General features: G+C 47.5%; 1 protein-coding gene across 11 annotated transcripts in view; it reads right to left on the reverse strand.

Annotated features, from left to right (window-relative positions):
* The window catches only part of GRN (granulin precursor), a 1,328,618-nt gene that overhangs the window by 971,147 nt on the left and 336,640 nt on the right, over positions 1–20,831 (reverse strand). For all 11 annotated transcript variants that reach the window (XM_086923912.1, XM_086923907.1, XM_086923905.1 and 8 more), the window contains one exon: positions 7,819–7,965. In XM_086923912.1, the coding sequence (XP_086780038.1) occupies positions 7,819–7,965 (147 nt within the window). The remainder of the gene's footprint in view (positions 1–7,818; positions 7,966–20,831) is intronic.

Genomic DNA, 20,831 nt, shown 5'->3' on the forward strand with positions numbered 1-20,831 from the left:
CGACTCGACGACCTTCACCTTGGCCTTCGGCGCCCAGCTACTCGAGGGCCTTCTGGGAGCTCCCCGCATCGAAGTCCCTCATCTGTTTCGTTGGCCCTGAGGGCTTCGAGACCTTGGTGCCGACTAGAGCCAGTTGCACTTTCGGTTTCGATTTCGACTGTGCTGGCTTCGGTTTGCAGTTGAACTGGAAGGTGTATCTTGGGTAAGGCCTCGTGGCGATCCCTCGACCTGAGCCGTATCGATATTATGTCCATCGGCCCCCGTATCGACGGTCGGGCCTAGCTCATCTGAGCTATCTTCCTCGGCCCCAAGGGCCTGAAAGTCGACGTCTCCTACCTAGTCGACAACTTCACAATTCTCCTCTTCCTCCAGATAGTCCTCCTCATCGGCCTCATAGTCTGATCCATGCGCGGATCCCTGCTCCGATAGGTCATCTTGGTCCGGGATCTCGACGAGGTCTTTGTCTTCGGTCCCGAAGATATTATCTGGTTCCGGCACCGGCCTCTTCGATTCCAATCGAGCCGCGCGTCGGGTCCGAAGAGCCTTCTTTGATCTAAACCGGGCACAGGCCATACATTGGTCTTCATTGTGGTCCGGTGACAAGCATTTGTTGCACACAGGGTGGACGTCGTTGTGTGCATATTTGGCGTTACAAAGCGGACACCTTTTGAAAAGGCCTCGACTCACCATCGTTGATGAAACTATGCGAGAGGTGAAGGAAGCCGTCTGATAGTAGATGTCTTGTAGATAAATGATATCGATACCGATCGAAACGATACCGACGCTCGCGAAAGTCTTTTGGCTTCGAGAAAAAGTTTCCTAACTTGAGCTAAGATTTTAACATCCGAACCCAATGGCGGAAAAAAACAATCTGAGGATGGAGAGGATGCCCATGCGCACTGTAGTCCAGGGGAGGAGCCACCTATCTCGTGATACTTCGAAGACTCTTCCAGGACAACAATGTGGAATCATCCGGACCCAACACTAGGCGGCGATCTATGCACAGATATGAATTCAGCAGCCCACGTGCCTCGAACACGACTGTTTGGGGCGAGCCCGCCTTCAACAACCAGTCGTCGGGATAGGGGGAAGACTAAAACCTCTGAACTGCGCAGATGAGCTGCGACCATCGCTATCACTTTTGTGAACACCCGAGGGGCACTGGTGAGGCCAAAGGGGAGCACAGTAAACTGAAAGTGCTCGTGGCCTACTGTGAACCGCAGGTAACGCCGATGGGCCCGCAGGACGGGAATATGGAAATAAACATTATGCAAGTCCAACGCTACCATCCAGTCTCCAGGGTCTAGGGCAGCCAGAACCGGAGCGAAACATCAGAATCTTGAACTTCTCCTAGCGGAGGAAGAAGTTGACTCTCCTGTGTCAAAGATAGGGCGCAGGCACCCTTTGCCCTTCTTCGGAACAAGGAAGTAGCGGGAGTAACAACCCCGCCCTACTTCTGGGCCAGGAACGAGCTCAATGGCCCCCTTGGCCAAGAGGGCTGTAATTTTCTTCTGCAGAAGTTGCAAGTGATCCCCCGACATGCGGTGGTACTGCAGTGGCATGGCTGGAGGGGTCATCTCAAAGGGGAGGGAGTAGCCCCTTCAGACGATTTGCAGCACCCAGATGTCTGAAGTGATGGAACGCCAATGGAGCAGGTGATGGCGAACTCTGCCTCCCACTGGCATGGAATGGGCCTGAAAGCTCGGACGAGGAAGGCTTTGAGGCAGATGCGGCAGTAGCGGATGTGGACTGACCGGCTCTCTGGCCCCCTGCTGCGCCACGGCGAAATGCATGTCCGCGTAGAGGTTGGTTCTGTGGCCTGTTGCTGGACGAACGTGCGGGGTGCCCCTTCAGTGGCCACAAAAGGAGCGAAAAGCAGTAGTTTGCTGGTGCTGGGCCGACCGGTCCAAGGACCTGGCTGTAGCCCTGGAGTCCTTAAAGCCCTAGTGTAGTGTGGCTCCACTGGTTAGAGGCGGCAGACCCGAGAGCAGAGGACGGCCCGGGACCAGGGTTCGATTCCCGACGCGGCAGGTTTCTGGACCAGGGTCAGCGGACTCGATAATTCTCTCGCCTCGGTGCCCACTCTGATCAGCGATCACACTCGGCAACTCTGGGCACTAGCTTGCCTCATCTTCACTAACGGCCCCACCAGACCGCCAGGGATGCCTGGTCTCACCCTGGAGATACCCATTAAGGGACCATCTCTCAGGGAAGCCAGGAAGGGTTTTGCAGCGGTCGAAGCGCGGAGGTACCCCTTCGGGAGTGATTCCAGCGCTATATAAGCAATACAATTAATTATTAATTAACACGTCCGCCACCGTATCCCACAAAGAGTGGGTGTAACGGCCCAAAAGGCATGCAGTATTAATGGACTGCAGCCCTAGACTGACAGGAAAACAATTTCTTGCCAAACTGTTCCAGCCTTCTGGATTCCCGGTCCGGGGGTGCGGAAGGCAATGCGGTTTGGGACGTGCAGGCCTGGATAACCAGACTCTCAGGGGTGGGTGGGTGGACAGAAAGCAGGGGTCGCCCGGAGCTGGATGGTGGTGCCTGGCCACGTTCTGATCTACAGGAGGGACTGTGGTGGGCTTGGACCAAGTGCCAATCAGAACGTCAGTGAGGGCCTCATTAAACTGCAGCAGAGGCTCCGAAGAGATTACTGGCGGTTGAAGCACCTCGGTGAGGAGGTTAGTCCTCAAGGCCGCTGCAGGAAGCTCAAGGCCCAAGGCCTTGGCAGCCTTGCACAGCACCACAGCATAAGTCGCTCCCTCCTCCGTAGCCACGGAAGGAGGAGAGAGAAAACCAGTGTCAGGCGAAGTGTCTAGACCACTGGCCTCCCCCAGCTCATCTGCCCAGTCCTGACTTAACTGGCACTGCTGTGCTAGAGGGTCCTCATACCCCTCCCACTCCTCCCCTTCATCAGTGTCCTAATAAGCAGGCAAAAATGATGGAGCCGGGGCATAGGTGAAAAGCTCACCAGTCGGCACCGAGCGGCGCCGCTCAGACGCCGGGCCTGGGCTGAAACCGGGGACGGCGTCGCCCGGGGGCAGCACTGTGGGGGTCAGCGCCAGCGGGGGAGTCGTAAGATCAACTGGCATCGACTGGGATCCAGGCCTGGATCCCACGATGTCCTGCGGCACCGTGACCGAAGTCGTCAAAGCCGCCGGCAGCACAGGGCTTGGACTCCGAGGCACTAAGGCGCGCCGGCCGGTCTCGACAGCGGGAAGAGTCCTCATGGCCACAAGGAAGTCTCTAATCTGCTCCGGAATCGCATTGAGCCCAGGGACCGAAGGGTGTGGGGCTGGATGAGACTGCGCGGGCTCCGCCACCTGAACCCTCGGTTGAGTCGCGCGACTGACAAGGGGCGGTCTAAGAACGACTTCTTTTTGCCATGCCTCGACTTACCAGAGTGCGAGGACTTGGAACCAGACTATCAATGAGGACTGCAGCTCCACGATCGGTCCCTCTACTTCCTCCTCAACCGGGACCTCGAGCAGTGCGGATCCAACTGCCGGAGCTCGGGAAGCTTACAGGAACGCTCCCGTCTAGCTTAGACGTCGGGGCACGACTTGTCATCGTGGTCGGCTCCCAAACAGTAGAGACCCCGGCGGTGGGGTCGGTAACGGACAGTCTGTGACAGGTGTCACAGAGCTTGGAACTGGGCATCCCTACTGGCACCAGGTCGCGTCAACTCGAAAAAGAGACAAAAATGTCCAAAAAGTTAGTCAAAAAGTGACTAAGGGTACGCTCGTCCCAGATCTGCGCTTGCTGGCTCGGAAAAAAGAAGAACTGACATCAGCACGTGAAGGCGGCGTCCAAGTACTCCAGCTACGTCATTCCGGTGACCACGACGCAGATGACGGACGCGTAGCCACAGGACGACACCTACCGACGGGCAGGGGTACTGCGGATGAAAACTTTCCAGATCCAGTCTGACGCCTGGAGATATTCTAAGGTAAGGAATCGAACACCAACGTGCTTCTTTCAGATAGAGTCATGCATAGCTTCAATATTGATCTCAAGCACCACTCTAACTCTTTCATCAGTTGTTGCTGCTATAAAGCGCTGTTCCTCCATTCTGGAGCTAGCCCTAGGGTAGGATTTAGGTGGGTGTGATCCCAGAAGCCAGCAGAGCTGGTATTTGAGGCCCCAAGCCAGTGCCAGCAGTGTAATGAGTTGGAGGCCTCAAATGTGGCATCAGCTGCAGTGCCGGAGTTAAGTTCACTCGTGAGGAAGTCTCCATCAGCAAAGCCTCAGAAGGCACCCGGTAAGCAATGGGGCTAAATGGCGCCAGACACGGACATGAAGGCACGCAACAGTATGGGGCCCAAATGGGTCCCACTGGGCCAGAAGCCACTCCAAAGGGAACTACTGTCAATAAGCATATCAAATAAGCATATCAAACACCGCAATGAGAAAAAATGCAGGATTGGACCACGGATCTGGGAACGTAAGGTAGGTCTGTGTCGGTATTAGATCCTGCAGCGCTGCATGAAAAAGCCCAACAGGCTGATCTTCAGGAGGTGATCTTGGGAGCATCACCAGTGGCACTGTCTCTTCAGGCAGTGGAATAAACACAAACTCCAGCTCAGATGATGAATCCCTAGGAGGTGTTTGGGGGGGTTGCTGTGAGTTCTAGGCAGTAGCCATGTTGGATAATTTGTCTTACCCACTTGTCTGTTGTGATGGAGTTCCAGACAGGTAGGAACTGTGAAAGTCTGCCCCCCACAGGAGTGGAATGCTGTAGGGGAGGAAGAGGGAAGTCATTGTTTAGGAGCGCAAGAGGAGCGGTTGTTGTTACTACCTCTTCCCTGGTTGTGATTGCCTCTATATCCTCCTCTAAAAAAATCCTCTATTAGAGGAGGTTTGCGTGTGTGTTTTAAAAGATGATGTGTCTGCGCCGGTCTGCTTGGAGCCTCCTCTATAAGAGGAGCGGCGAAAGGAACCTCTAGCTTGGGTGTATTGTAACGCCCCCATAGACTTAGAGGTATCTGTGTCTTTCTTCATCTTTTCTAATGTATTATCTACCTCCGGCCCGAACAATTGGTTCTGATTAAAGGGCTAATTTAGAATGGTAGTTTGTACCTCTGGTTTAAATTCTGAGATGTGTAACCATGTGTGACGCCTGATAATTACACTAGTGTTTACTGCTCTGGTTGCTGTGTCAGCTACATCTAGTGCACATTTAATTGAGGCATTTGAAATTAATTTTCCTTCTTGAAAAAGTTCTGCTGCTAGATCTTTGTGTTGATCTGGTAGGTGTTCCATTAACTTTTCTAGTTGATCATAATGAGCCCTGTTATAGCATGAGAGCAAAGCCTGTGTGTTTGCTATGCGCCATATGTTTGTTGCTAGTGCAGCGATTAGTTTCCCTGACGCATCAATGATCTTGGACTCTTTGTCAGGCGGGGGTGTCCCACCAGAAGTTTGAGAATTGGCCCTTTAGCGCATTAGACACTACCAAGGAGTCTAGTGGCAGATGACCTTTAATGTATACTGGATCAGCTGGTGCTGGCCTATACTTTCTCTATTCTAGGATTTAACACCCTACACCTTACTGGATCTTTAAAAATCTCTGGAGCATGTTTTATGACTCCCTTAATCATTGGTAATATTTGTGTAGACCTTTGTGACTGTTCAAAAGTGTCTAACAAGAAGTCTTCCTCAATGTCAGAGTGCATGGGAACCCCATGGTAAAGTGCAGCTCTGTTTACCAAATGGTTAAACCCAATACTGTCCTCTGTAGGGGAAGGTTTTGTTGGGTAGTACTGAGGATCAGGGATGTCTGGTGCATTATTTGGTGAAAAATTATATGCATCCTCATCATCCTTAGGGTATTCTGCGTTAACATCCTCATCTAAAGGGTATGTATGTGGTTCTGTAACATCATTCCCCCCACCCAAATCATACTCCTCATCAGTGTGGTGTGTGGATGCAGGAGAGTGAATAGGAGTAGTTATGGGTTCTACATATGGAGTAACAGGAGAGGAAGAAGGTGAAGGAGAGGAAGGGTGCATTGGAGAAGTTGCACAGTCCTTTTTTGCAGGGACCACAGGTGTAAGTGGTGTGTCTGCTGGTCTCTTCTTATAAGGGATTGCTTCCACATGTCCAGTTTTTGGATTAATCTGGACTCTTTTCTGTCTAGGATCTGGTCTAAACAGTTCTTCCTCTTCTATAATCTTCTTCGGCGTCGATTTTTTCGGAGCCGATAGAGGTTGTTTAGTACTTTTTGCCTTATGAGGAGTAGTTGAGTCTTTTGGCAATGTTTTCGGTGCCGAATGTTGTTTAGCCTTATCTGGGGTCTTTGGTACCGGTATTAGAGGTTTCGGCGTGGATACAGGTTTTGCTGGGCCTGTGGCGCTGGAAACTGGCTTCCCCTCTTTGTTTTTTGAACCGGAAGGTTTCGGAGTCGAAGCTTTCGGGTTTGGTACAGTTTTTGTCTTTGGCGCTGATGGTACCCTTGCCGAAGTGTCTTTGTCTTTGGGCGCCAAAGTGTTTATGTGCGGTGCCGAAGGATGTTTCGGTGCCAACGGAGGAGGTGTAACTGGCACAAGGTGTTTCTTCGGTGCCGAGGCACCGAAAGGCGTATTATCTTTCCTCGGAGCCTGGCCCGAAGGCGGGGCGTTGGATGGTAAATGTCGGTCCGACTGGGCCCCATGGGCGGAGTGCTGACCGTTGGCTTCTGTTTGGATAATGTCTGTCGTGTAGGGGCAGATTTACTCACGGGTTGTCGAGACGGGATCGAATCGTCCGAATCCTCTGCCCCCGATATGATCTGTAGATCAGGAGAGTCCTCCTCTGCGCCGAGTGGAGCGTCGTCCTCGGAGACGTCTTCTTCGACGATCTCCTCTTCAAAGATGGCCTCCGGTGCTGGTGCTGATCTTCTCATTTCGTGTCGACGGGCCCTCCGATCTCGAATTGTTTTCTTCGATCGGAAGGAAGCACAGGCTGTGCAGGTTGACTCGTCGTGTTCTGGCGAGAGACAGAGGTTGCAAACCTCGTGATGGTCGCTATGAGGGGAATTATGCTCGACATACCGAGCATCTCTTGAATGGAGTTCTTTCCATGAGGCGTAGGCCGCACGGCGCCGATGGGCCCAACAGCCCGCGTCGAATGTAGCTGGTGATGTTGAAAATCTATTCGATGTCGAAAGATGTTTGTTTGAAGTTTCTTGCTTCGAAAGAGTAGAAAAAGTCTTTTTCTAGCCGGAGCGGAAAACTTTCATCCGAACCCAGTGGCGGAAAAAAACAATCTGAGGATGGAGTTGATGACCATGCGCAGTATTGTCCAAGGGAGGAGTCACCTATCTTGTGACTACAAAAGACTTCTTCCAAGAAGACAACAACCTGCAATCATCCGATCCCAACACCAGGTGGCGATCTATTGCTAAATGTAGGATCTGCAGCTCATATGCCTCGAACACGGTTTTTCACTGAAGATTTGAATACAATTAAAAGTCTAATATTTTAGGCTTTTTTGGGTCTTTCTGGCACATTATTCAGCCTTTGAGTGTTACAATATTGATCAAAGGACAATTGTGGATTTGTATTTTAAAAATGTTACGTCCTAGTTTAACACCAAATAAAATAGCTTGGGCCTTTACTCTACTGTTCTCTTTGATTTTCCGACACCTCAGATGTCTTCCTCCTACAAATATATCAAGATACAGCTGCCACATAATCTAATATACTGGCCACATTTACATGATTCGCCTATATTAATTTTTTTAGTAATACGCCAGTCAGTAGGAAAATTTATGAAATGATTCTAGCATCCCAGACAATTGATAGAACATGTATTGCTATGTGGCATGCTTACCTCTTCCCAGGGACAGCAGCTGTAGAGCCCACCTGGTGTTGTGATGCACGCATACTCCAATGGGCAAGCTTCCTGTTTAGGACAAACCTTTCCTAAAAATTCTTTCACACTCCCAGGTCGTACCATGGGCAACGCATCAAGAACATCCTAAAAAAAACAAGATGTATTAGTTTAATAATTTTGGTTGTATTTTCCTTTTTATCTTATGATCTACACTGGGAAGAATCCACATGTCCTCAATAACGATCACAAGCAGATCAAAAAAACAGAATATCCTCTTAAGCAACTCTGAAGTAGAAGATACTCAGACATACTTCAAGACTACCCATGAATTTGCTAGATCCATCAACTCTTCTGGCTGTATGAACAAACTGCAGCCTAATGAGTTTTGATTTACTGTTTATTTCAACATTCAGCAAAGGGAAGGTGCTTGTATTTTTTTCCACTGTTGTCATATGTCAATCCTACAAAACTGATGCAAGATAAAAACGTCCCAATAAGTTTTTTAAAAATGACTCACTCCTCTAAGTGTATCCATATTTTCAGAATTGGTGACTCTTTAGCACAGTAATATGACTGGATAGACTAGAAACTTCAATCAATCAGTGAATTGTAAAGCACGCTACTCATCCGCGAGGGTCTCATGGTGCTGAGGGTGGGTAGGGAAGAGTTTCAATGGACTGTTTAGCCGAAGAGCTTTAGAGTCAAACAACAATGTTAAGAAATGAGATCAATTAAAACGGCTTCATGGTGTGCATGTCCATCCTAAGAGGAAGTCCAAAAATTTCAAAGGAGGCAAGAAATCCCTAGCATTACCACAGATATGGTTAGACCTCGGCTCTGGAGAAAATAAAACTGTCACTGGCATAGCCAATAGCTTTCGCCTTTAAGATCTTATAAGTGTTCAGTCAGAGCTATTGGCTTTGCCAATATCTTTAGGATATGTTGTAGAGCATTGTGGCCACTGTATAGCATGTTGAAAAGTTATACTAAAAAAGTGTTATAATCATTGTTGTTACCTTGTGTATAACCAAGAAGACATTATGTACAACTAATTGACCCTCTTAAAAAAAGAATGAACATAAAAAATGCCTTCATATTTTCTTTGCCTTTGCGATGCTCACAACTTCTTCCTGCCTATTCTAATGCTCGTTTGCTATAGGTTTTTTTTTTTTGTTATGGGGGGGGGGGGTATAAACAACAGGAGTGTGGAAGTTGGAAAATGGTACCTAAATTCCAACACAAGCAGCGGGCGGACACTAGGGGATAACCAACAGGTGTCAAATTTAGAGGGCAGACAACGGTGCTGCTGTGGATGCGGAGGTGTGATGCTGAGGTGGGAGTGCGCTGGTGTGGAGGTGATGCGGTGCTGATGCGGAGGTGGTACTGCGGTGGTGCTGAGTGATGCTCAGGTGGTGGTGCTGTGCTGGTGCTCAGGCGGTGCCGGGATGATGCTTCGCTGATCACTGGTTTAACAAAACTTGAGGGGACCCCAGTGCAAGGTCTGAGGAGGGTCCCCCTCCAGACTCAAACAGGGGCTCGCCAGCAAGAGTACTGTACTGAGGGGGGCAGTGCTGGTGGTGCACTGATGCAGAGGTGGCATACTGAATTTTGCATAATCGTTCCCACAAGTCAGTCCTCAGGTATGATGTTATAAATCTGCATAACATTAAAGTTGGCAAAACAGTATTCAACCTCCCTAAAAAGGCATGACAAAGGTTCTCAAAATGCAAATATTCTAACCTTGATATTTGTCACAGGGTGTAACCAACAGCATACCCGTAGCACACTGTCAATACACGACATCCTTTGTGACGAAGTACTTGCCTTCAATCATTAGCACAGTATGAAAAATCCACTCTTAGAGATATACTTTTCACAATAAACTAGTTAGGCATACTGCATTGGTCATAATTTTTCATAATAAATTGATCCGGCGTGTAGCCTCCATCAATAGCTTGTCAGCAATGTTCTTTCTCCAGGTGCAACAAGAGACTTTGTTTATGTGCAGGCTTCACTTAGTCATCTGCATGTGGTTTCACTCCTTCTCAAAGCGTAACTTACCCAGGAGAAACGCCGCAACCTTGCCGTCCACCGCCAATAGAGTCAGCTGGGCAGCCCTGCAGTCCCGGTTCCGGCTGGGAGTAGAGATCGCTGGCCGGGACCACAAATCCTAGCATCCTCAGCGGCAGGAAACACTGCCCACACCATGCCCGCTGCTGCAAAGCGCCAGGAAGAGCTTAAAAACAACGCAGGGCTCGGCAGCGCGGGACGTGTGCGGGTGGGCCCGGGCGCTGACCCGGGCCAAGGGCGGGCCCGTCCGCGCCCGTCAGAGACTGGAGGAGGCAGGGCCACTTGACTTTCATCTCTGTTTTGCAATTTCAACCCCTCTTGGGCGAGCCAAGTATATCTTTCTATATTTATTACACACATTAGTTAACATGACTATGGGGAAGCGTGTGGGACAACCGTCATTTAGGCCTGCCACAACAAGCATTGATAGTAAGCTAGAAAGAGCGGTCAGCATCACCAGCAATGAAATCGAAATGACTGAGAGGCGCCTCTCTTGGCCTGGGTTGACCACCACCACCCATAATTCCAACAGTGGAGGGCATCAACTTGAATACCAGTGACTTACACAACTCCATCATTACTTTTGCGGACCCCAGAGGGGACACCATATCCCACGCCCCTGCATCAGACATGAACACATCAGCCACCCTAAGGAACATTGATGCACCTATTGGGGCGAAACGTAAAAGGAAACCAGTTAAAGCAGTAAGCGTCAAGAGGAAGCAACCGGCTCGTCCTTGTTAATCTCTTACAACACTGAACTCTTGGATACGCCCTCCTACTAATCACACAACAGTTGTGGCCCAGGTGCACACGCAAGTTATTAACTCCCTCTGTCGCTCCATTGAAACTCAGACTGAGACGGACTTGTTCTTTATTGATAGCAGCAATGATTGAAGTGGCCATAAGCCATATTGTGGATACCTTCACTGATCGTATCAAGACTGCGCTGGATAGCTTCCTTGCCACTTTGAGGGATTGTCTGCTTTTGCCACAATTTGTGCCCTCTATGCCTCAGCCTGTGATTCCTAATACTGCACCACCCGTAAATGTCAGTACGATTGTGTCCACTGATTTGGGAATGCCAACTAGGCCACCTAATAACGCCCAAGTTAACCAACAGACCCTGATTGATGTTCCCAATTTGAATTCAGGGTCTACTCATTGTGATGTGTAGTAAAATTCGGCTGTGTTTTGAACCTGGGGTACTAGTGGGGCAAATATGAATATTGTGAATGGTGGCATAATCCAAACTCTTGATGAAAATGCCACACAAATCACGCCATCCACTTGTATTCCCTCTGCGGCCGCAATTAACACTCATGCTGTTGGCAACACACTGTGAGAGGGCGCTACAGACTCCACCTGTTTGTTAGAGCATAGGGGCAATAGGGAGGTATTAAATCTACCTCCGGAAGCGTGCCCCTATGTTGTGTTTTTAGCTGGTGTGCCCGCTTTAAGTGCCGATTAAATAGAATCATGTGAGCAATTAAGCTTTAAGAGCTTGGACTGGCTCTCCAAACATAAAAGGTTTAGGGTGTCACTAATAGAGAATATCATTATGGTACGGAGAGTAGGATGGGTGGGTACGTCCCCAAAATGTATCAAGGGAGATTATATAGTCATTAACATTCACAGACCATCTGTGGCTCAAGCAATACTATCGCTACAGGAGGAGCAAGCTAATTCAAAAACCAGTATCTGGGCCTTGCCATTGGGCTATTTTTATAAGCCCTCATCAGAGGCATTCCGCTCTTATAAGGAAGGGACAAGGGCGGGGGTAAAAGACTTAACAGATTTATGCCCTTATCTGGCTCCCCAAGAGACCCGACCACTCCTAGTCGGTTGAAGGGTAGCCTGCAAGTACTTGAACCCTATGTTCGCCACCTATTAGATACCTCCTTCAAGTCCCAGAGTGTCCCCAATGCTTGGAAGCAAGCAGTTGTACTCCCTCTGCAGAAGAAAGCCAATGTCAGTTTCGAAAAACTTGACAATCTTCGCCCAATTTCCCTCCTGCCCTATATGGCTAAAGTGGCGGAAACAATAGCCAACTTACAACTTATGCAGTTCGTGGAGGAGGCCTCACTACTCCATGACTCGCAATTTGGCTTCCGCCCCCGTCACTCGACGGAATCGGCGCTTCTCGTGGCGGTCGAAGCGCTACGACAGGGTGTGGATGAGGGCCAAACCATGGCTTTGATCTTACTTGATCTAAGCGCGGCATTCGACACTGTAGCACATTCTACCTTGCTACAGTGTCTGAATGAAGGTGGGGTCACAGGAGAAGCGCTTGGCTGGATCGGGTCCTTCCTGTCTGACAGGTGTTTTCAGGTCCGATTGGGTGAATGCTACTCGAAGGAGATTGAGTTGGGCCAGGGCGTGCCTCAGGGCTCGTCCCTGAGCCCAACCCTATTTAATATCTATGTCTCCCCCCTAGCAGCCATCGTGGAGGGCCACGGTCTTCGCCTGGTGTCCTACGCCGATGACACGCAGCTGGTCATCTCCCTATCGCGTGCACCCGGCCTTGCAGCGGACATCTTCAGGAATTGCATGCAAGACCTGGCAACCTGGATGTCCGCAAACTGTTTAAAGTTGAACGGTAGCAAGACTGAGGTGCTTGTGGTAGGGGAGGGCCATCTGCTTGGTCATCGGCGTGGTGGCCGCCCTGCCTGGGTGAGGTCCCCGTTCCCTGCCATGAGGCCAGGAACCTCAGCGTGTGGCTGGACAAGGACCTTGCCTTTGGTCCCCAGATCAGCCGGGTGACGGGGGTGTGTTTCGGTGTTCTGAGAGCCTTAAGGAAAGTCTTAGACCTTCTCCCTATCTCTGCTCGTAGGACGCTGGTGCACGCCCTGGTCACCTCGCGACTGGACTATGGGAACCTGCTATATCTGGGGGCCACGAGCAAGGTCATGGGCCGCCTGCAAGTGCTCCAAAATGCAGCGGCGCGGCTTGTACTCAGGCTCCCTAGGAGGTCACCCTCCAAACCAGCTCTACAAGCCCTCCACTGGCTCCCTGTGGAGAAGAGGGTAGAGTTCAAAGCCCTCTCCACATGCCACCGCATTCTGAGCGGTAAAGCCCCTGCTCCGCTCCAGAGTCTGGTGGCCCACTATGAGCCCACACGTAATCTACGGTCCTCACAGACTGGACTGCTAAAGGTCCCCAGAGTAAGGAAGGCGCGTATGGGAGGAAGATCTTTCAGACACCTCGCTCCCAGATGCTGGAATGCCCTACCTTTAGAACTGCGACTAGAACCATCTGAAGTCCTGTTCAGGAAGAAGCTGAAAACCCACCTTTTTAGCAGATAGCCTTCCGTGGGAGGGGGGGGGGGGGGGGGGGGGGCAGCCACTTCACTTATCACAGCGCGGGGACACGCCAGTGGCGTAACCAGGCGCTTTACAAATGCCCAAAATAAATAAATAAATAAAATAAAATCAGGTTTGCATTGTCAAGATTGACTGCCTATTCCCCTCATAAACTTCGAGCCGGAAGAGTAGCCAGTATCCTGCTGAATTTGCCCCCTGACTTGTGAATCCAACACTCCAACTGTACTTAATGAGGAGTTCACTCTCAAAATATTGAGTTGGAATGGCGCGGGTCTGGCATCTAAATTAAATTTACCAGATTGGTTGGAGTTAATTTACAGCCAAGACATCGTAATGTTTCAAGAGACCTGGGCTACCCGGGAGTTATTCTTGGAGGGGTTTGAATGTTTTAACATTGTATCCCCTACCCCAGATTCAGGACGGCCAGTTGGTGGCCTTTCAATATTAGGGCAGGGGGACATGCCAGGGTTCTCCATATTAATAACGATAAATTCCAGGCCATAATCTACAATCGGGGGACTTCGTTCTACTGGACTAATTTTTATAATAAATATTTAAAAAATTTACCCAATATGAACTTTATCGAGTTGTTTAAATTTATTCCTAACTAGTGTACCTGTCGTGCGTTACTGCGATCTCAGAAGAAAGGAAATTTAAGGAAACTTGTTATTATAACATTTAATTTACATTGTGTCATTTTTATTGAAACTTATTCATTTTAATATGGAATTTTTTTTAAAGTGTTTTCATTCTGTTTATTTATTTGAGTGCTTGTGGATACACTATTTTTTGTTTTTCCGTCTGGTGCGTGCACTTATAAATCAGAAGGTTTTCCGACGCGTGAGCTGGCCACATACAGCTGTCCATGTGAGAAGCACGGATTCTCCAAATCTAGTCCACACACTTGTAGCGATTTTCCTTCTGCTTTGTTGATGGTCATCGCAAAAGCGAGTTGCACCGGAAACTGTAAACGTTCAGTATTGGAAAGACTATGAGGGCCCTGGAGGACCGGGGGGCCGATATTTAACAAATTTATTTATTTATTTTTGCCAGAAACCTTCGCGGGAGTGTACTCAACAACTTCCCAAAGTTTCATGGCAATCGGATGAATGGTGTAGTAATGCATAAAGGACAAACAGATATACTTTCGTTTTTATATATATAGATTTACAAACAGTTAATTGTGGCATTAAAGGCAAGAGTATTTGCTTAGGTGGTGATTTTAATGTAAAAAACCCAAAGGGTATCTACTCCGCAATTGACCCCACTGACACGACACGGTTATGTAACAGAGGAGATCAGTTACTAGACCTAAGTGCCAATAACTTCTTAGATGTTATGGAGCTTGCAGCTGTGCCCACTAGGGATGGCCACATAGAACCCACCTATAGGAGGTAGGGGTTCAACCTCTACTATAGATTACATTTTCATTCCCGCTTGTTTAGAAAACTTTGTTAAAAGCGGAGGTAATTCCAACACACCAGGGGGACCACAAACAGATTAATTTGACTGAGCCTCACGTCCAGACCAATTTATGACAATGTGCAGGGTGCCAGTGATTGGACTCACTACTGACAACCTTACACTGGTTTGGCTTGGTATTGATAACAAAGCGGTATTTGATAGGATGGTAAGATCTTACCCTATAAACACCTGTTTGACGTTCAGAGAATGTAACCCTGAAGTAGTTGGTAATTTCTCAGAGCTCTGTACCGGTATTAAATCCTTGTTGTCCAGGCCCAATAAGAAAACTCACTTAGATCCAGGATGGTTTAATGCAGAATACTCCAAGCTGTGCTTGCCAACAAACCTAGAGGAAGCACTCTTATTAAATCACTTGGGTTGAGTTATAGGAGCTATCGCAATCAGAAAGGAGGAGATTACAAAAGAGCATTGGGACAAACTCGTTCGGGCCAACACTAAATAATGGCAAGGATTTCTGGCTGGCTATTAAAGGCATGAGGGCTCTGGGAAACTAGGTCGTCAATCAGCTGAAATATTTCCAGTGAGTCTTGGGAGGCTCATTTCAGTACGATCTATGATGCACCAGCTTCCCCCTCTGCTATTAAAGAGAATACACCAATTACTAGGGTCCCAATTGATTTATCGGAGGTAGAGGAGGCTATTGACCAGAGCCTGGGATGCAATGCCTGATGGTTTGCCTATCGACCTTATCAAAAGCCACCCTGATGTTTGGGCACCACTATTGCTAAATGTTTTTGATAACTAACTCCCCTATACTCCACACTTGATCATCCAGTGCCGATTTCCAAAAAGGGGGACCGCTCAAATCAGAGTTGCTACAGGCCTATCTCCCTGATCGATAATACTTTGAAAATCTTAGGGAGGGTACTGTATACCAAAATTAAGTCATGGGCCGAAGAATGTCAGATTTTACACCCATGTCAGTTGGGGTTTAGGAGTAACGTCTGCACTGTGGAACAATGCCTTAACCTCAACTTGATTATTAGCAAATCTAATATAGCCAAGAAAACACCTGTGTATCTGGCATTCATGGACCTTACGTCGGCCTTTTATTTTGTCAGACCTCTGCTGTGGGCCACTCTTAAATTATGAATTGGAAGAGTCCCTCGTTTCTTTTTTTACCTTATTTGCACAAAGATCTACACGGCAGGGTGCACATTAGCAGGGATGGTGAGGTCTCCAAAACCATTGAGGTAGGTAGGGGGGGTCATGCAGGGCTGCATCCTGGCCCCATTCCTATTTAGCTTATACATCAACGATTTAAATAAGTCTCTGGTAACACTAACTCAGGATGTCCCACTTATCCACGGTAATAAACTCCCTGCATTGTCAAATGCCGATGATGCAGTGCTGATGGGGTGTACCCCAAAAACTCTCCGCTCCTTGGTTTCGTAGAGTTTATGGTTGCCCTGGACCTATGCACCAATTTAAAAAAAATCTTTTTTAATGGTGTGTGGGTCTAAGTATTTTAACTCATCTAAAGTTTTAAATTCTAATTGTTTACAGAGCACTCACTTTCCTATACCTTGGTTTAGTATTTGCATCTAACGGGTTGTGAACTGACCAGGTGGCCTATTGTAGAAGGAAGTTCATAAATTCTATTAACACGATACTCGGGCTTCCTAAGCAAAGGAATATAGAGGTGGTGCCCGCAATTATTAAGATCTTCAGACTCCAACGGATACCAGCTGCAACCTACGGTGCGGAAGTCTGGGGACATACTAATAGTGCTAGCATCCAAGGTGAAGAGAATAGATTGGGTCGTAAAATCCTGGGTGCACCCATCTCATCCCCTAAATATGCTAGTCAATGAATTAAATCTGCCATACATTAAAGACTACATAAAGGCTCGCCTAGCCCTATTTTAGTTGAGAATCTGGAAAAACCCCGCTGCTCAACTTACCAGAGAGATGATCTTAGATTGTTTGAAATGCGACAGGGGGATGGACATACCATGGCTGGCTGCGGTAAACAAAAGTTTAGTTAGTGTGAACCATGAATCTGTATTCCTAAATCCCTCAGACCTTGGTACCATTAGTAGTAAATCCCTTCAAAGGACCCTCTATGCATCGTATAAAAGTGCTAGACTGGTCACAGAGCGTAAAAAAACGTCAGTCTCCAGATATATGCTTATTGAGAACGTCCCTCCCATTGTCTCTAGTTATCTGTTAAAACAAATTGGCCGTTGGCAAAGGGGCTTACTCTTCCGGCTGAGGACTGACACTATGAAATTTATGCTCTCCTTCCCCGTGGGTTTTATTCCTAATCTTGACCTTCTGTCCTGTCCGTGCAATAACCAACACAAACAATCGATGCTGCACTTTTTATTTTTCTGTTCTTACTATTTAATTCTCACCAAAACGTTTTTGATTCCTTATTTTAAAGCTTCGCGTGAGATTGATTATAAGGCAGCTTATGGGATGGTGATTGCTTCAAGTGATGATGAATTAACCTTTTGTATTGGCTCTTTTTTGAAGGCGGTGGTGCACACCCGTAACTATGCGCCCCTGCTGAATTATGGTGGGACAAAAGGGGGTGGTGATGGACGGCTTGTCAGTTCAGGCTGGACTGTTCCCATGACGCACAGGGTTAGACTGATTTGCATATAGCCATGTCTGAACTGGGGTGGCAGAGTGGGCTAAAAAACGGTGATGGATTAAACGCAGATCTTTTGACTGGGTGTGAGTGTTTGATTGATTCAGATGCTCCGTCCATCACCACCCCCTTTTGTACCGCTTTTGGCCGCCATAAGTGTGGCAGGGTATGCTCAGACGTGAGTCCCTTGCTCACTTTGCCACTGGATTCACGCAAGCCGGGCTGAAGACGGCTGGAATGCCATAAACCGGTCCTCAGAAGCTTGTTTCCGGTCCAGGGAAGACATGGCTTGGCAGTTCGGGCTGGACTGTTCCCATAAGGCACAGGGTCAGACTGATTTGCATATAGCCATGTCTGAACTGGGGTGGCAGAGTGGGCTAAAGAACGGTGATTGATTAAACGCAGATCTTTTGACTGGGTGTGAGTGTTTGATGGATTCAGATGCTCCGTCCATCACCACCCCCTTTTGTACCCCTGCTGAATTATAGCACTTTATTTCATGTTTTTAACCTGAATTGTCAAATGTATTTAATGATCTCCGTCATTATTAGATTGTGCACTGTATTACTGGAGGTCCAATTTTAATTTATATGATGCCCTAATTGCTTTTCTGTTTTTGTACTTTTATGGATATGCATTTTTTATCCAAATAAAGTTTATATTGATTGATTTCACTAGGTCTGTGATCTATCTTCTTCCAGGCAGTCTAGCTATAGGCAAATATGTAGATGCTTGCTTAGTTTTGCCAAGCCTACCACAGCTATTATTACTTTAATTTTAGCAGCTAAGTAGCTGTGAGACGAAATGTGGAAAGATATGCGTCCAACGGGGTGGCATAGCTTAGCAGCCATAAAGTACGCCAACACCAGCTGGGGAGGCTAATTTACTGGTGGTCCCTGGAAGATATTTTGAGCAGTTCATGAAAATAAAGCTTTTAACAGACGTGTACCTGGTACGGTAAGTATTCTTTGGAAACATTATAGGAAGATACAACTTGTTAAACAAGTTGTGCTGCCACTTTGTCTTGTTCATAATTACCTCATGATGATTTTCTTTTTTTTATCCGCACACAATTTTCTGTTGTGCGTGGACAAAAAATTCTGGGTCATTATGAGGGAATACACACATCTTTAGAGCACTAGAAGAGGGGAAAGCGATTACAGAAAGAGTTCTGAGACATCCTTGGAGAGTGCTTTATTAGTTCAATCTATCACTTTAATTAGATGTGAAATCACCTACTTTCACTTTGTAGCACCCTGCAGTACCTTTTAGGCCTGGAACCTAGTTTTAGCCTGAGTGCTAGAAGGTTGTAGCCTCCAGTCTGCTTGGTAGGAGAAGTGCTATTAGAGGTGTGAAATACGTGTGGATCTATGCATGTCAAATGGAACAGGATCACAGAATTCCAATATATTTGGGTGGTGAAATGTGGTTACAAACAAATATAGAATGTCTTGAAAAGGGAGATTTGGCCACGCACCCAAGTTCTTGCATCCCTGCACTCTCTTCCTTGCAGGCTCCGTATCATCCTCCTCCAAGCCCACACATTCACAAACTCACCTCATCTCGATGTGAAGTCATGAGCGTGCCCCAGTATTATTGCTTAACATGAAGAATAAATAACCAGATGCCTCCTGGCTCTGTAATTTCCTCACAAGAAGCATCAGCTTTACCCAAAACTTATTCGCAATCCAGAAGAGCTGAAAGTCTTCTGAGAACATCTAAAAAACTAGCGCCTCGAAATACATGTGGACAGTGCTGCAACGAGCCGAAGTGTCCCAATGGTAGACCATTGCCTCGGGTAACATGCATAATGGTCCCTCAGGAATACCTCTTTCAGCCCTGAAATATTCCATCATGAGGGGATTCTTTTTTCACAGCCTGTTTTAGAGCGAAGTATATAAAAAAATACTCTTTTAACAAATGTACATTTTGTAGGGTTGTTGTACGCATGCGCAAACGTAGTTTGCATTGGAGCACATGCTAGCATTTCTATTTTTAGGGTGGGTATGCCAAGAGGAATCCATAACAGGTGGGTAACTTTGGGCTCTGTGAGGAGGAGTTACAAGCGGAGGCAGCAGTATAAAACAACAAAGGTGCGCATATGGCCACGCCGCCGCATAAGTGAACACAGCCTTCTAGTACAGTGATAGAGGCTGGAAAATGGTTTGCTTTGGGTTGTCAACAACCAAAGAGAACCCTTTTCCAGCATCTATCACTGTACTAAAAGGCTGTGTTCACTTATTTGATACTTTTGTTATGGTCGTCTTTGTAACTTTGGAAACCATTTTTCATGTAAAAAAATGTCATGAATTATGTAGGTTCTATGTTCACTTAGGAGACTATGTACTTGATTTCTGAATAAATTTGAAGATTTATTTATATAAACGTTTGTACTTACAAGTATCTCGCAGTATATGTTATGTTAATACGTTAAAATATGTTAATAAAGCTTGTAAAGCACACTGCTACCCTGAGGTGTCCTAGCGCTGTGAGCTGCCTACTTGTTACTGGACCGGGATGACTATTTCAGGAGAAAAGCCAGGTTTTCAGCCCCCTTCTAAAAGGAAGAAGCTCGGTTGCACTTCTGAGATGGAGGGGAAGGGCATTCCAAGCCTTTGCCGCACAACAGAAAAAACTCCCACCCTCCCCCAGTTGGCTGTTTTAACCCGTGGAATGTTTATTTGGTTTGTATCGGCCGAGCACAATGCTCTGCGGGGAACATACCATTGAAGATGTCTCATGTAAGCAGGGCCAGCTCATTTCAGGGCCTTAAAGACCGTACAGAGGGCCTTAAATTCCAAGCGTTGTTTCACCGGAAGCCAGTGGAGGTTTCGAAGTCCCTTCTTCGCGGAAACAAACCTTGGGATTCCCATGATGACCCCGGCTGCTGCGTTTTGCATGACCTGAAGTCGATTAAGCTGACTTTTTGGGATGTTAAGATAAGACCATTACAGTAATCAAGTTGGGATAAAATGAGAGCTGTGACCACTGTTCTGAGGTAGTCTTCAGGAAGAAGAAATTTTCCTAAAAATCCTGAGAAGATGGAAACTGGAGGAAACAACTCAACTAATATGCTCCCCAAAGGAGAGTTTCGAATCCACGATCACCCCCAAGTTCTTCACCTTGAGCGTAGGTACAGGAGGCGGGCCCATGTTTTCAGGCCACCAATCGGGTGACCAGAGATTTGAGGAATTGCCAAAAATGATCACCTCAGTTTTCCCTGAATTTAGTTTGGGGCAATTTGCTGACATCCAGCTTGCGATGGCTTGCATACAGTCATGACAGTCCCGACCAGACTCAGCCTCTTTGCCCTGGTCTTATCTCTCTCTAACATCCACTTGGCCCTTGAGCATTGTGCTCATTATAATGGTCTATTACATGCTTTTGTCCACAGGAATCACGGTTTCTGTTTGCATACTATATACCCTGGGTTCCATGTGAGTAGGGTGCCCCTGGTTTCCTTTTGCACAGCTTTGTTTAACACCTTGGCTGCTAGAGGTGTTCCCCTCCTGTGCTGGAAATCCCTGGTGCCCATTG

This window comes from Lissotriton vulgaris, chromosome 5 (assembly GCF_964263255.1).
Source record: "Lissotriton vulgaris chromosome 5, aLisVul1.2, whole genome shotgun sequence".
Taxonomy (NCBI): domain Eukaryota; kingdom Metazoa; phylum Chordata; class Amphibia; order Caudata; family Salamandridae; genus Lissotriton; species Lissotriton vulgaris.